Here is a 17,319-nt window from a genome sequence, read left to right as displayed (position 1 = left end):
ATGAATACTGTTTGAGATTCTGGGCATTAATATGGCCACAGATGTTAATACCAAGTGTTTGGTATATCAACACTGAACAGACATTTAGATCTTCATTTTAACAAAGTGTTATCCTCTTCTCTCAATTTATCTCTCTCTCTCTCTCTCTCTCTCTCTCTCTCTCTCTCTCTCTCTCTCTCTCTCTCTCTCTCTCTCTCCCCACACAGACCACAGAAGGTGTTTTCACTATGATTCAGTAACACCAGCAACAGGGACACAGAGTCCCCTCTGTTCCTTCAAGGGGGAAAAATTGGCGTTGAAGTGGGTGTGTGTTGGGAGGGGGGCAGGTATGAGTAAAAACTGCACACTGCAACTCCAGCCTGGGTCTCTAAGTAACTACCCCAGGAATGCTGATATCTCACACACACACACACGCACACACACACGCACACACACACGTTTTCACTCTCTCACTTTGGTGATGTGAATCAATGCACTTGCCTACTATTGAGTATACAAGTTGCATACAACTCAATAGTAGGCAAGTGTGCTGATTCAGACACGGTCTCTCTCTCTCTCTCTCTCTCTCTCTCTTTGATGCCTCTTCCCTCCCCCAGGGACTAATTTCAGGAAGATTTTGGCACAGGAGTTTGGGGGTCCAGCAAACAGGAGCGGCAGGGCAGAGCACCTGCTCCGGCTGCCTGCTGGGGAGATGCTATGAGAACACGCAGAGAACAAAGCGTACAGTATGTCCCAGGACATCACAGAGATGGCAGCTCAGATTGCGTGTCGCCCGCCAGTCGTACTGCGGAGGTATGCGCGTCCCTGGCTGAGGCAGCTGGGACTGCTGACACACGTGCCCCTGACAGCCAGGGGCCTGAGGAGAGAGAGGCTGCCGCTCTGTGTATGTGTGTGCGCACGCGCACGTGTGAGAGTAGGTGTGTCTGTGTGTGTGTGTGTGTGTGTGTGTGAGTGTGCGCACACGCGCACGTCTGTGTGTGTGTGTGCGCAGGCGCATGTGTGAGACTAGGTGTGTCTGTGTGTGTGTGTGTGTGCGCAGGCGCACGTGTGAGAGTAGGTGTGTCTGTGTGTGTGTGTGTGTGTGTGTGAGTGTGCGCACGCGCGCACGTCTGTGTGTGCGTGTGTGCATGCGCACATGTGAGAGTAGGTGTGTCTGTGTGTGTGTGTGCGTGTGTGTGTGTGAGTGTGTGCACGTGTGTGTGTGTGTGTGTGTGTGTGTGCGCATGCGCACATGTGAGAGTGTGTGTGTCTGTGTGTGTGTGTGTGTGAGTGTGCACACGTGTGTGTGGAGGTGTGCGTGCATGTGTGTGGGTGTGAAAGAGAATGTGTTTCTAAGGCCACACCTGGGTTCATGAATAATTCATATTTACCACAGAACTTACAGATATAGGGGTGCTAATTGAGAATGAGCATTAACATAGTTCACGGGTATAAGCTCTTTACCTGTGAGCCAGGACATTGTTGAGGTACATGTTACTCTTCTCCTCCGCAGAGAGGCCTTCTGCCATCAGGTAGAAGACGTTGAAGTTGTGCTGATGATGCGGGGCGGAGGTGAGCCGTGACTTCTCCAGCACATACGTGTATACCCGAGCTGAAGGACACACACGCGTGACAATTACAGTGAGCGATGCCATTATTCACTTCCTGAAAAGAACAGCATGGGGCTGTTTAGCATTTAGTAAAATCAACCGATGTCAAATACATAAATAACCCCCTTTATTGAAAAAATATTACATTTCCCTACGTTTCAGTTCAGTCGTAAAATTTAATAGGATACGCATGAGTAAGTCTGAGGGCAAAGAGTTCCTCTCTGGCTCCCTCTCTTGTTAAATCATGGTAGTGACAATTATGAGAGATTTGAGATTGAAACATTGTCTATCATTTTAGAATAACATAGATTTAATTTATTAATTTAAATTAGAATGGTGTGTAGACAAGTCTTCAATACTCTTATTTATGATTTTTGAAAAAATGTTCCACTTGGTGTGGGCAATCCAACGATAAACACCATGGAGAGTAATGAATATCTACCTCTAATTATTTTCTTCTTTTTCTCACAGAACTGCAGCGACAGCAGTTTAATGAATCGACTGGAGCTGTTGTTCATTTCTGTCTTTGCGTGACCAAATGCCTCCAGGATGCAGCTGACCTAGATGTGAAAATCACAAATAGCCAAAACAGTCTTTTATGCATTTATATGTCCTGTGTAACTGCAAAATGTAAAATGCCCATTCATATGGTGTTTGAGATTAGACAGACAGAATTAGGATGGAGGCTAAATCTGTGTTAAATCAATCACTGTAAGAAACAGGCAGCTTGGTAAAAATGGCAACAACATAGAATCTCCACTAGAGGGCATTACCACACTGAAAATGAAAAAAAAAGACAGTGCTCGAAGCATGCATGTACCTATGAGTAAGTGAATTAATACATGTGTGCTTGTGTGTGTGTGTGAATGTGTGTGTGTGTACATGCATTTGTGGCTGCATTGGAATGAGCGGGTTTGTATTTGTATGTGTATGTGGGCATGTGTGTGTTTGTGTGTGTGTGTGTGTGCGTGTGTGTGTGTGTGCGTGCGTGTGCAAGTGCGTGCGTGGATGTGAAATAAAGTTTGATGAGGAAAACGCACTTATTGTAAACTGACCCTACCTGGTAATGTAAACGCTACCTCAATGCTCTGCAAGTAACTCTATCACACTAGCACTCTCTTTAATTTTATACTAGATAATTGCATACTCTGTTTAATTACACATCATGCAGCCAGTTCTGTTCTAATCCCACTAACTTGACTCACTCCTGTTATGGGCATACTTTCCTTAAGTGCACACATTCATAATAACAATTAGGAGCAGGTTCACTTATCGCTTGACCGTAGGCACTATGGCAAATTAACTCACGTGCTTCATTCTGGAGTCCAGAGCAAAGCTCTTGGTACAGGACCGAGCGGCCAAGTGCTTCACTATGTGCTTGGAGGCCTCAGTCTTCCCTGAGCCACTCTCCCCACTACAGACAGAGAGAGAGAGAGAGAGAGAGAGAGAGAGAGGGAGAGAGAGAGAGAAAGAGAGAGAGAGAGAGAGAGAGAGAGAGAGAGAGAGAGAGAGAGAGAGAAATTATGTGTTTAAGAAACAGTCAGCTTGACAAATACTGCAGTATCATACATGCTCCACCAGAGGGCATTACTACACAACTTTAAGAGCAGGGCTCTGAAAGAGTGTTGAAAAGGTGTTATAAAATTCATATTGAATTAAATGGAACTGAGTATCCCAGGGGCTGAATGCGTCAACTGTCTTAGCTAGGATTCAGTCCTGTCAAGCTCTGGTTACTGGTTTTTAATGCAAATCGCTACTTCACAGTGGGGCCAAAACCACAGACTGTAGAAAAAAGTATGGACAAAGTGACTGTGATGTCACCGATTGACTTTCCATGGGCTTGTAAAAAAAAGTGTTTTAAAACCGTGGTAGTCCTGCCATGTTGTACAAACTGGAGCCAAAGATTGGGCAGCAATGAAAAGGGGGACCCTTATATGGTCATGAAGTCTGGGCAGGGTCTGTATCGTCCACTTAGTGTGTGAGATACTAAGTATCTGTGTGTCGCTGATTAGTCCACAGGTTATTAAAATATTGTCCAAATGACACAGTAACTTACACAATAAAAATAACACAAGTGAGACATGTCTCTCAACAAGACCAGGAAGTGAGCTTCAAAAGAGAAGCCCATTTCTGGCCACTTGGCCCAAACATCTGATCAGACGACGAAGAAAGGGGACAGCACATTACCACCAGCTAATGAAATGTAAATGTATCTCTCTCCGGGAGGCTTATCGCTTCCCAGGGTATCCGCAGCGGGTTCCGCTAATGCCGAAAGGATCTTGTTACCCAGGAAGCTAACAAAGAGTGGCCTGGCCTTTAAAGGTCAATCACGTCCTCTGCCAGAACCGCCATGGCGGCGCGAGGCGCCGCGCTTGTCCAAAACGCTTCTGATTTCAAGGGCGCGTCCGCGCCGACGGAGAAAGCGCACGGGCCAGCAGAGCGAGCTCCACCGTGCGCGGGACTCCGCGTGATTAATGGGCCAAACACAAACAGTGGTGGGGGGAGAGTACGCGGCAAATGAACTTCCCTCAAGGTCGAGCCCCGTGATGATGGTGGAACGAGCTCGGCGGAGCGGAGAGACGGAGGCGCGGGGCAGGCAGCGGTGTATAATGTGACCTCGCTTAGCCGCGATGGGGCGGGAGGAACGGAAGCAGCTCTGCGTTTCTTCATCTTTCTTCAGTCCAAAAGCTTACGGTGTGAAAATCATGCGGCGATCTCAATATACACTGCAGGGCCGAAAGTATGTGGACACCTGACATCCAATGTCTCATCCGAAAAAATGGCATTAATATGGAGTTAATTCACCCTTTGCTGCTATTATAACCTGCACTCTTCTGGGAAGGCTTTATACTAGATGTTGCGTTGCTGCAGGGATTTGCTTCCACTCAACCAGAAGTGCATTAGTGAGGTCGGGCACTGATTGGGCGATTAGGCCTGGTTCACAATTGGCTTTCCAATTGATCCCGAAGGTGTTGGATGGGGTTGAGATCAGGGTTCTGTGCAGGCCAGTCAAGTTCTTCCATTTTGTTCTCGACAAAACCATTTCTATATGGACCTTGCAGTGTGCCTGGGGGCAATGTCATGCTGAAACAGGAAAACATTCAATGATCTTACAAAAAAAAACAGTTATTTATGTAGGTGGTAGGACCTTGGCCGGCACCTGGGAGCTTTTTTACGATGTTTTCACCATCTGTCCTTCTCATGAAACCCCTTATTATGACTTGAAATTTAGGAGGTTGTGAAATAACAGAAGCTTTGAGGTGGGAGAACTTCATAAAGAGGGGGGAGTCTATGGTGGGCGGGGCAATAAAAAGGGGCGTGACAGTGGGCGGGACCTGAGGATGAAGCACTGCGGCCGGTGCTCCTGTAGCATCATGTGATAGGCCCTCTCCGCGGACGAGAAGATGTGGGGGGGCAGGGAGGAGCATAGCCGGCCACTGGAGCTCAGGTACAGCTGACTCACCTGAAACAGAGAGAGAGAGAGAGAGAGAGAGAGAGAGAGAGAGAGAGAGAGAGAGAGAGAGAGAGGAGATATTGACAAAGACATCCCCAGTGTTTCCCAGTGTTAGCCTAGATATTTACATAATACACACCTTATTTTCAGGCTGAAAGCTCTATATCTCTCTCTCACACACACACATTCTCCCACAATATACGGACGCACATGAGTAAACGCTGATGTCATGCTCTAGTACCAACTTCATGTGGTACTAGAGCAGAAGGCTTCTTGCAGCGTAACAATGAGAGCCAGCACACATTGTCAGTGTACAGTATTTTATGAGTGAGACAGGGGGGCCTGCAGTGTGGAACAAGTCTAGTTTTCACAGCATAAAATCAGCTGATTGGGAATATCACACACCTGCTATAGCAAGTCATGCAGGTTTTGAAAAAAAAAAAAAAACAGGGGAGGTGACGGGGTCAAAGGTGAAAAAGTTAGAGGGGATGGTGTCATAGAAACAGAGGCTTTGGCTAAAAGAGAGGGCCTGAGCCAAGCTGCCCCCGTAAACAGAGGACACTAAGCAGTATAAAATTAGGCTCTTCTGTAGGGGAGCGCTGGGTGACATTACAGGAACGCAGAAGGAGTCCTGTCTGCTGCTGGGACCTCATTACTGGCCTGAAGGGCTACAGCACGGTGCTGCCGTGCGGAGGACAAACGCCAGAGGACGGAGGAAGGACAAACGGCGAGGAGGGAGGGAGAGAGGGAGAGAGGGAGGGATTGGGGGAGTTGATGTATAGTGGGTGATGGTTTGCTCTGACACTGTTTCCACGGGATCTCATTTAGCATCTACTGCAACGCTGCTTGCTCTCTCTATCAGTGCACTTTTGGGGAAAGGAGGAGCAGAAAGGGAGGACAGGGAGAGAGAAAACCAAGAAAAAGTATGAAAAAAGAAACTGGGAGGGAGAGATGAAAGAGAAAGAATGAAGGTGAGGAGGGAGGAGAGCATGTATTTGTCTGCACTATCATATATCTATCATATATATATATATATATTTATATATAGGAAATTAAAAAGCAGCTTTTGAAAATGTCCTGTTTTGCATCACTCTAACCAGGAGCATCTGCCAGAGCATGAAAGGCATAACAGCATAAATGTTTGCCTACACACAGATGCTTCGCTGGCTTCCCCCGGCTGCACCATAGCCACAGGCAAGACGCGAGAGCTGTGATCCAGGCTGTGACAGACTCGCTCTACTGTAGGTAGAGTTAATGGGAACAGACTGATTCGCCTGTTGTTTAAAACAGACACAATGTAATCCACCCAACTGCCACATGTGCACTGAGACTTCAATCAGGACCTGAGCAGCACAGTCAGGATGGGAGAGAGAGAGAGAGAGAGAGAGAGAGAGAGAGAGGTAGAAAGAGAGAGTGACAGAGAGAGAGAGAGAGAGAGAGACAGAGAGAGGGGGAGTGAGAGAGAGAGTGAGCGAGAGTGGGAAGATAAAGTAGTAAAAAGAGGAAGTGAGTAAAGGGAGATTAACCCAATATGGTGTTGTGCAAACTGATGTACCAAAGATAAAGCGGTAGCTACAAACATAGCATATTCAACATTACTCATGTCTAGACAGCGAGGGCCATGGAAACCTTCAATAATATATCAAGGACATGCATAAAAGTACATACTCCATAAATGGAAAAAAATAAACCGGGATTTTGTTTTTGAACAAAATGCTGCTGGATGCAAGCAGACATGAAGAGTGTGCAGCATCTTTGAGAAAACAGCACCCCCCCCCCCCCCCCATCCCACCCCTGCGCATCGTTCCGTGGAATGTATGTGTAATTTACGGTCGCCATGGAGACGCAGGTGGAGGAAGCGGGGACGACAGGGACCAGATGAGAAAGGCAGAGAGGGAACGCGGGGTTTGGCGCACGAAAGCGGTCCTGGCCGCCCGTCCTCATCGGTGGGACCCGCCTAACGACGGGTATCCCTAGTGCAGGCAAGATGCCAAGCACAGTGCAGCCTGACTCACTTCTAACCCCAGCAGGAAGGGGACAACAAAGGTACAATCAGGAGGTGCTCTTGAAGCTAAAAATAGGTGGAGGCAGCGAATGTCACTTATTTCATAATTATCATTAACCGGCCTTTCATTATTTTGCACGATTTAAAAAAAGCATCAGATTAAATAAGGATCACCCATTCTCTACAAATAATGTTACAATTACTATTATTGGGTGAGCATGTGTGTATACATACATGTGCGCACAGAATATGTGTGTGCAAGTGAAGTGTGTGTGCATGCGTATGAGCATTTGTACGTGCGTGTGTGCGTGTGCATGTGTGCGTGTGTGTGCGTGCACGTGCGTGTGCGCGCGTGTGTGTTTGCACATGTGTATGAGTGTGTGCGTGTGTGTTGCTGTGTGCATGTGTGTGGTGTGCAATCGTGCGTGCGTGTTGCACGTGAGAGGGGCGTGCGTGTGCGTGTGTGTTTGCACATGTGTATGAGTGTGTGCGTGTGTGTGTGTGTGTGTGCATACATGCAGGGGAGGTGACCGAAGGCTGGAGAGTCACAGATGATGGGACATATTGCGCTCCCCCCCCCCTGCTGATTGCCCTCCCTTCTCCTCACAGGCTCAGTCAGGTGTCAGCCAGGTGAAATGGTGCCTAAAATTAATCCCCCACACACAGAGGGATTCAGGGAGGATCTCCTTTATACACCGGCCTGCGTGTAGCCCTGCTCTCCCCCCCTCTACTATTTCAACAGCAGCGAGTGCTGGAGCGTTCGTCAGTGTAATGAGCCTGTCCCCCCATTTCCTGCATTTCCGTTGCAGTGGAAACGTTGCGCCCAGTATATTAGGAAATATGGGTCATTTAGGAATGAAAGTTATCCAGTTTCTGCCCTGCTGAGAAAGATGCTTTGCTAAACATTTTACAGACTATTCTATATCACTGACGGGAAAAGCCTGAATTATTAACGAGCAAATGAAGCCCAATGCTAAACAACCATAGAACAGTACATCCATTCCTGCGTACCAATCTGCATATTTTTATGATGCCTGACTGAACACACACACACACACGCACACACACACGTAGCCTGGGTGGCAGTGCATAAGGGTGAGGGAACTGGTCTGTATCTCAAAGGTTGTAGGTTTGATAAAGGTAAGACATCTCTGTTGTACCCTCGATCAAGGTTCTTCACCTGAATGTCAGATTTGTACATTGCTCTGAATAAAATACATTAAAAGTAGAGTATATTTTAAAAGTACACATGAACAACAAATGCCGACAAACTGCCAAACCTACTTACACAAGCAAACTTATAACTCCAGCCGTATTTTCTGCTTTAAATATAGAGACGGAGCTCACCAGTGCTGAGTAGATGGGTAGTTCTTTGTTGGGGTTGACAAGAAGAAGAATGTGCCCAATGTAAGTCTGTAAGAGAAATGGCCGGTTACAAATACAGGAAGGGCCTAGGTTTAAAATAACTCAGATCCATGGAGCGTTAAAAGCACTAAAAGTGCTAGCATGTACATCATGCAAACCAGCCATAATTTACACACTTTTTGGAGAGAGTTTAAAAAGGTAAGAGTGCGTGTGCTGTATGATCACGCTGAGCTGAAATAGCTGTGCTAGTATCCATTCTGCAGTTAGAGAGGACAGCATTGGCTCTATTGTGTGCTGTGCTCAGTATGGCTTGTGCTGTGTTCAGTGCATCATGTCCTGTGTCCTGTGTTCTGTACTATGTACATCATATGTGGCGTCCAGATCTCTGCTACAGAAAGCTGCACACTGTGAGGAGGGCAAGCTGCCCTGGCCTAGAATGACTACTGTAACACTGCAACACAGTACCACAGAGATGCAAGGATTAGACGCTCACTGGCCTAAGTAAATGGATCCGCTTTATTCTGGGCAATCACGCAGAGAACGGTCATTACACATTGATTATGGTCCAAAAAGCACAAAGTAGGCTGCAAGTGGAGCTGTTAAATCAGAGTTTAGCAGAGGGCCACGGAGGAAAAAAATAATTGAAGTTGGGGAGGAGAGGGTACACAATGGTGGTCATGGATTTATTCCTTTCTGCAGGCAAGGATTGATTCTGCTGTGATGGGACTGCTTTCTTATTTACAATGTGCCGCTGAAACACACAGACCAGTGGCAGAGAAAGTCCTGGAGGAGAAAGGCACACACATACACACACACACACACACACGTGCACACACACACACACACACAGCCAGAGACAGCTGTTTGTGCCCGCAGTCTTGTGGCAGGACAGGACAACACAGACAAGGAAGTGTCCATGTGCTTCCGTTCTCATAGGGGACAGCAGTCAGAGTCAATACATCACTCCACGAGAAAGCTTTGGGCTCGTTCTGACCTTTGCATTCAAGCTAAATAATAATCATGATACATGTCAAGTGTTATACAATGGGTAAGGAACCGTTCTTGTAATCAAAAGGTTGCAGAGTCTATTCTCAGGTAGGACACTGCCGTTGTGCTATTGAGCAAGGTACTTAACCTGAATTGCCTTCATATATGCCCACTTATATAACTGTATACTGTGTAAAAATGGCAGTAATTTAATGTAATGTAACTATATGCACCTGCAAGATCTGGTCATCGATAACCCTTCCCAAAAACGCTTCCTTTAATACTGAGACTTACGTAGATCTGATCATTTCCGAACCGTTTCTGCATCTCGTAGAGCAGGCTGCTGTCTGTCAGCTCGCTGAGAGAGGCCAGGTCATCGTTCGGCGCCGGAGGCATGAGCTTCACCTGAAACGCAGAGGCGCTGAGGTCAGCACGTCTCCAGAGCAAGGGACAGGTAATCAACCCAGAGAACTCTTCCCCGCAGGGAAATCACAGAGCCAGGTGGATCTGTGAGCTCAGCCACTTCAACAGGCCACACCTCTGTAACGTTTCCTTTTCTGGCTCCTCTGAGGAAACTCCAGGAAAGGCAAATATTTGATTTTCCAGGTAAACCAACATCTTCAAAACCACTGATCCCAGCGGCATTCTGGAAGTAAATCAAACTGGTCTGACTTGTCCACGAAGGCAATTTAAGTTTACCAAATGCAGAAATGAAATGTCCTGTTTCACAACTTGTTGGAGTTCTCAAGCTTCAGCCAGTCAACTAATCTACATGTTGACAGATTTAAACTCATACATATTATCCACTCTCTGAGTTGTGTATCACATGATTCAATAAAAGGAAATTCACAGTTACTCCAGAAGAAATGTGGAAGAACAGCAGTTACTGTAAGTGTCAGCTTGGATTTATTTCCACTCAAAGATCATGGTAAAAGTTGTTGCTTGAGTTATTTTTCCACAGCAACATCCGGAGGTCTACACTGCTTCCTGGAGACGAAGTCTTTCGAGCCGCTTTCCCTCTGGAGATAAAATATCTGGGGCAGAGAGTCTATTTTGCCTTCCCTTCAATCTCCCTTATCAGTTCTAAGTATCGCAGGGTATGAGGTGAGCGTCTCTGCAGGCTAAGTGATGGGGCCAGGCCCTCAGTGAGATTTATGCTGGTCGGCAGGGATTTTGCACATGCAGTGGGAGATAGCGCAGACGGATCATTCATATGAGGGGTCCAGAGATAGCCTCCGACCGAGCGGAGCCTTTATCAAGCCGAAAAATCAGCCTTCGTGCCTCTAAATCACCCCCAACAACCGCCCCTCCCCACCCCACCGCTCACCTCCCAGAATCCACTGCTCCACGATTTCACAGATGGCCTATTATACCTCAGTGATTCAAGCCACTAGTGTGAGATACTGTAGATACAGAGGTAGGTTTAAATGCAGTCTACAGGTTTGACTCTCTGAGAGCACGTAATATCCTTCCCCAAACATAACACCTATGAAATGGATCAACAAGGCAGGGAAAATAGGAAAATGCAATCATTCATTAGGAGGTATATTTATATAGCAAGAGCCATGAACCTTTCAACATTGTGGTTAAATATGCCTGAACATAAACTTTATCCACGCTTACATGTGCGGAAAAAGAATTTTACGGAAAAACACATACTTGAAGGGCAAAACAGGATTATCTCCATGAGATAAATAAATAAAAAGACCCGGGAAATCTCCCGATCCAGTCATTGTAAGCCATCCCAAATTCACTTCCCGTTCTCTCTGGAGGCGTGAGTTATCAAACCGTTTTATTGACAATCAAATTAAACATTATTTTTTTCCCCCACGGGATGAAAAAACCGCCGTTCTCTCGCGGACGTCAGCGGCGCTTCTGTCCGTGTAATTCCACCGCGAGATGCGTCCGGGAGCGGCCCGAGGATCGAAAAGCAATCATAACGCTGTCATATCAGAGAGACGCGGGCGCCCGCGGTGGCGAAAGCATGATCCAATCTGCCGCGTTTCCATTCGATCGAGCCCCCCGGCGGGTTGTCCTCGCCTCAGCCTTGTTGGTCACGGTTCATCGGCTCTTCGTTCACCTGGGCGCTCCGTTTGAATGAAATCAGGGGTGCCGTGGTCGAGGTACGGTTCCTGCTCCGTCACTAGGGCACGGTCTTTGGGGGGGGGCAGATTAACTGTCATGGGCAGTTACAAATTCCATCCATCCATCCAGTATCTATACCCGCTTATCCTGGGCAGGGTCACGGGGGATGTTGGAGCCTATCCAGCGTGGATTGGGCGAGAGGCAGGAATACACCCTGGACAGGCCGCCAATCTATCGCAGGGCACACACACCATTCATTCACACACTCATACCTATGGGCAATTTAGAGACTCCAATTAGCCTACCTGCATGTCTTTGGACTGTAAGAGGAAATCAGAGTACCCGGAGGAAACCAACACGGACACGGGGAGAACATGCAAACTCCATACAGACAGTCCCGGCTGGATTCAGTACTTCTTGCTGTGAGGCGACAGTGCTCCCCACTGCACCACCGTGAAGCCAAACGAGTTGCAAATTAAGTTTTAAAAATATTTTTTTTATAATCATATATTGTCTTTGCCAATCAATGACTCGGAGGTTGCATACCAACCGATCACAGGCTAGGGGGACATTGACTGTTGACTTTATGCCTGCCCATAGTACTGTGTCTGTCCTGCTCCATTGTGAAGAGTTAACAAGAATTGGCTTTGTAACAAGGCATTTATTAATGACATAATAATGCATTCAGCTCGACAGACAGACAGACAATGGTTACTATCGGCTGTGACCCTAATGACTTTTGATGACTATACCGTTTGCATGCATTTATGTAACTTGTCAATGAAAATGTAAGTGTGAAGACAGACAGACAGACTGATGGACACTGTAAGGACTTGCCTGTTCCAGCTTGCTGGTGCTGGAGCTGAAGGGACCGTCGGCACCATTGTCCTGGGATGGCTGTTGGGTCAGCCCGCTGGGTGCGTCCCTGAACATGACGTCCTTTTCAAGGAGACTGTCCCTCTTGGAGATAGGGAGGGTGAGGGGGCTGCTTAGGGAAAAGGGGGAATCAGGGCTCAGTCAGGAAGGGGTTTGACATATTATCACGACTCTGTAACTAGGTCTGGTCATGCAACAAAAATAATAAAATTAAGATAAAACAGAGCTGAATGGTGTCCTTAACTAACACAGCCTTTTCATTTCAAACTTTCACTAAGAAAGGATGTGTGTAGATGATAACATAGTCTGCTTTATTACTGTGAAAGTGATAGCTTTATTGTGAGTGTGCTATCTGCATTTTAATATTTTTCTCTTGTGCTGCCAATATTTACAAATTGTGTTTGTTAATGTTTCATTAGTGAAAACAAAAATTTTGATCCCCCCAAAAAAAAAAAAACAATCCTGGCATACTGCATATTATAACAATGATAATCAAACTGCAGTAATTGTAATAATGCATTGCAATGTCTGTCATTCTGGCCTGGAATGAGAATCTACACAAGGTCATGGGAGAAGGTGCGTACAGTTTCCTGGTGGGCGTGGCCGCGTCGTGGGTGGCCTCCTCGAACTGCTCGTCCGATGCTGGCAGCGGGTTCGACGGCTCCCTCAGCCACTGCTCCCAGCTCTCCTCCGCCTTCCGAAGGAGCTCGGCCATCAGCTCGGTGGCAGCGACGTCTGTTAGCGTTACGCAACGTTAGTAGCACGTACTCTGCTTTTTTTTTTGTACCCTGCCTGAAGCCTTGAGGCTTAACCGGGACTCCCTATATCCCAGAATCCCACAGGCCCAGAAGATGGATAGCGGGGAGGAAAGGACTGGACTTCCCTCATCTAACTGCTCCAGACATCCTTGAGCTAATCCCGCGGTGAGAATGGGTTATTGATTAGCACGGAGGTGCGGGCAGAAGGCGATTACACTGCAGTGTGAATGCCATTATTGAGACCCAAACGCACGGGGTGGGGGTGGTGGGTGGGGGTGGGGGGTACGGACTTGGTAAGAAGATCAAAAGCTGCGCCTCTGTTCTCTCCTCCGCGATGATAGAGATTGTGAGACGCAATGCAAAAAGGTTCATAATTCACAGGAGATATATTTAGCATTTTAGCATCCACAGTGTTAGCTCAGTGTTGTGAATTACAGCTCAACATCTGGATTGTTCAGAACACTCAGAATTCATAAGCATTCGCGATGCACTATTATTTCCAATAATACCAACAGCAAACAATAACCTGATATGTAATTATGAGACTGTGCGAATGAGAATGATAAATTCCACATGTCTAAGTAAAATAATACATTGCTCAAGCTGAAAGTATTGTTCCCAGCAGTGGGAGGATGAGCACATAATTATCTTTTTGTGAGGCGTGTTTAAACATCTCCACAGTGGATATGTAGAATTAATAAAGGATTTTGTAAAAACTTTTTGAAACAAGTAGAGTGCTTTTTTTTTCCAAGACAAACTAACTGAGACAATCTCTTTCAATACCTACGACACATAACTGTGACTCACAGTAACATCTCTCCTCTTTACTTTACTCTCTTTATCTTCGAGGTAATTTGAAAAGAAGATTCCTGTAATTTGATAAACTTGAACTTTCTACAAAAACTTTGGCATTACTAATCAGTTCAAACTGAATTTTGCGCCATCGGAATGATAGTTTTGCATCCTTTAATCTGCTCTGGAAGCTGACACTGTGCTCCGTGGCCAATGATATTATCACACCGATGATGCTCTGTCTCACTGATTTGTAGAGCTTTGAAGTCTCCTGATGAATCATCACCTATGAAGAGCCATCTATAAAAGACTAGTCATAAGAAGCTTTGCATAAAGAACCGCCCACTGGGAAATATCTGTAAGGGCCAAGCAATAAGTAAGGATAACGTTATGAAGATTATCATTGGGTAACTATCCATCAGGGCCTAGGTTTATAAATATCAGTAAGAAGCAGTCCATGAGTCATGCATGGGCCATTATCTATAAGATCACCTAAAGGGAGCTACAGCACCTATATGGAATCATCCAGCTATACGTAATATGAAAAAAGGATACTGGATGACTAGTAGAACTATCATGTGCTTTGTTTCTTTCTACAGTTTCAAATACAGTATATGAATAAAAACACTAAAATCAATAGCCAACCTTATACATTTCACACAAAATTCAATTAAATGATAACATCCCGTGGGTGCCACAAGAGTATGTACTTGAAATATTTTCACCCCATCCAAATGAGTGATCGACTCCATTAAGCGACAGGTGCTGATTACAAGCTTCGCCAACGGATGAGTATGTCCTCTAGGGAGGCTCAGCTTGATCACACATGCGTATGCAGCCCAGTGGGTAATACACATTCGTGTTTTATTGTTCTTATTATTGCTATTCTTTAATTCAGGTTAATCTTACAGCGTCTGTTTCCACTTTATCAGAGTGGATATCTGATATCACAGAGTTCAGACTCAATGACAGAACTGTTTGGCCAGAACGTTGGAAAGACTTTTCTCCATGACATTAAAGGTCAAGTACAGAAACACACGTGTTTATCAATCTCTTCTTCAATCCCTCTCTCACGCTTTCTCTTATCTTCCTCTCTCTCGCCTTTTCTCTGTCCCTCTCTCTTTCTCTCCTTACCTGAGGGTTTGTCCTCGTTGCAGTTGAGAAGGGTGGGGTTTGCACGTCGCCTCAGCAACTGTCCCACAATGTTGGTCTGTTGGGGGGGGGGGGGGGTAGATGAGAAAACAACAAAATAATCACAATTAAACTCAGAAACAATGAAACTGGCCCTGTTGTTCCTCCAATCACAGATACCCGGCACCTACATCTCTGTGCCAGCTCAGGTCACTGCATCCTCATTTAATCAGTCTCATATTAGAGGCCTTTCTGCTGTGACTAAGCACTGTGGCTATAATTCTGTTCAACAACCACCCCCTCCTTTCGCTCCCATGCATCCCAACTACTGTAAAAAATCTGAATATAAACAAACAGCCCCTTCTCATTCAATAACAAAAATACAACAGAAATTCCACAGACTCTACAGTGTGGCCATTGTGTGTCTTTAAAACACAGAGTAGTGAGACTGAATTCCCCGGTCACGTGATCCGAGACTATGGAAGTGTTCCGGTCTGGGCCAGCATTTGGCTGCAGTTCTGAGGGCTTCTCAGCAGGCGATCTCCTGTTTCACACTGCCATATCAGTCGTCTCCGAGCTTTGGCCCTAAGCCCTGGGAAAAGCTACTCCCGGTGCCCGTGCCAGCTCCGTCCTAGTGCCGCAAGTACCACTGGGAGGATGGAAAACTGATCTTTTTCAACAGTGAAATGAACTGGGCATGCTCACTGGGGTCAATCTGGAGCAACAGGAAACACTCAGCAGGCTAGAGTGATTGGTGCCAGGTGAATATGATGTCACAACCACCTTGCAATGTCTGTCTCAGGCTTCAAGGTAATCTAGGTACCACTATGCTAAATACTTATCAATGTGAGCATTAACATATTCAACAAATGCCACACAATTCCTAATACCACAGACTGCCACATGTCTTTGACTCACACTGACTCATGCTAGACAGTTGATTATCACTACCCTCTAATACACGTCTCTTGCACATATAATTAGATGAAGAGGTTCTCAATTACTCTACATATATGTTATTTCCCTTAATTTACTGCTGAGAGTACTTCCCACTATCCCCATAAAACATACTGCAGAGTCTACAGCTGAGTCTTTAGTGATGTTGGTCTGTGAGGAGAACCACATCAGGGGTTGACTCTTCTCCAGGACAGAGCAAATTAATTTTGGTTCGGGATGACCGTGAAAGAAAAAGACCTTCCCCTGTTTTCTGGCCCAAATCACCTCCGCAACCCCCTCCCCCCTCCCCACCCATCACTGTCAATTTTTAAAATCATAACTCACTGACATCTCATTCATTGTACAGCCGGGCAAATCAGGGCAAACACACGTCCTTCAGAGAGAGGGATAGCAGCCCTGCCACCCCCCCATCCGTCCACGCTGCCCCCCCCCCCCAAAGCCCTTGCGAAAACCAGCACTGAGGTGATGCACTATTCCATTTGTACTTCTCAATGCAATGCCAGACGACTCATGATCCAATCTCCCTGATCTTAAAGACCCCAGCGATGTTTTTCTTCTCCATCACTATTGAATGATGGGGCCCATTACTAACTGAAGAAAAAAAAGATAGGGACTCAGTGTGGGGAGGTGTGTGTGTGTGTGTGTGTGGGGGGGGGGGGGGTTGGATGTAACACAATGATTTTCTTGCGAAAATATGTGTATTATTTTGATCACTGGTCATAAAGCAGAGGCCGTAAAGAGGAACGTGTGAGGGCCGAACAGTTGTAAATTTGCCTCTAACTGCTGAAGGAATACTGCCTCCACTGTGTTTAATGCTGAAGAGAGCCATTAATGTAACAATGCGGGATTTGTGGGGAAGAGAGTGTGGATCTTAAATATACAACAGCAATAATAACCAGCCCCAGCCAACAGGAATATTGCGGTAAAAAATGATCTTAGAAGTGAACAAATTTCCGATGTCAGCATTAGCCCAAGCGACTCGGGAACGCAATCAAATATTTGACCGCGTCAGCGGGATTTTACGCCGAATGATTCCCACCTCTTCTGTGAAAATCAATCTCCCTCCGTTAGGACCACGATTACACGTTTAATTTCGAACGGGAATGAACGCGTACGCCACAGAGCACCCGGCTCGCAGCAGTCCTGATCAATCGGACGCAAGCGGCGCCCGTTATCGCGTGATTTAAGACTTCCGTTTTGTCACAGATTTTTCTTTTTGGTGTGTAGAGAATGGGGCGGCCTGTTATTGGGAAAATGAAATGAAATTAGCATTGGTGGGTGGGATGGGAGAAGGTGTGGTGTGGACTACCTCTAACTGAG

At 46.2% G+C, this 17,319-nt stretch overlaps 1 protein-coding gene across 1 annotated transcript in view; it reads right to left on the bottom strand.

The window, feature by feature from the left end:
• Window positions 1–17,319, bottom strand: part of LOC135250346 (unconventional myosin-XVI-like) — a 123,978-nt gene that overhangs the window by 61,935 nt on the left and 44,724 nt on the right. The window contains 9 exon segments of the mRNA XM_064326547.1: window positions 1,444–1,591; window positions 2,032–2,149; window positions 2,898–3,003; window positions 4,925–5,052; window positions 8,396–8,461; window positions 9,695–9,805; window positions 12,323–12,470; window positions 12,946–13,096; window positions 15,046–15,121. Coding sequence (XP_064182617.1) covers window positions 1,444–1,591; window positions 2,032–2,149; window positions 2,898–3,003; window positions 4,925–5,052; window positions 8,396–8,461; window positions 9,695–9,805; window positions 12,323–12,470; window positions 12,946–13,096; window positions 15,046–15,121 — 1,052 coding nt within the window.

This window comes from Anguilla rostrata, chromosome 3 (genome assembly GCF_018555375.3).
Source record: "Anguilla rostrata isolate EN2019 chromosome 3, ASM1855537v3, whole genome shotgun sequence".
NCBI classification, from domain to species: domain Eukaryota; kingdom Metazoa; phylum Chordata; class Actinopteri; order Anguilliformes; family Anguillidae; genus Anguilla; species Anguilla rostrata.
This window is presented reverse-complemented; position numbering and strand designations above follow the sequence as displayed.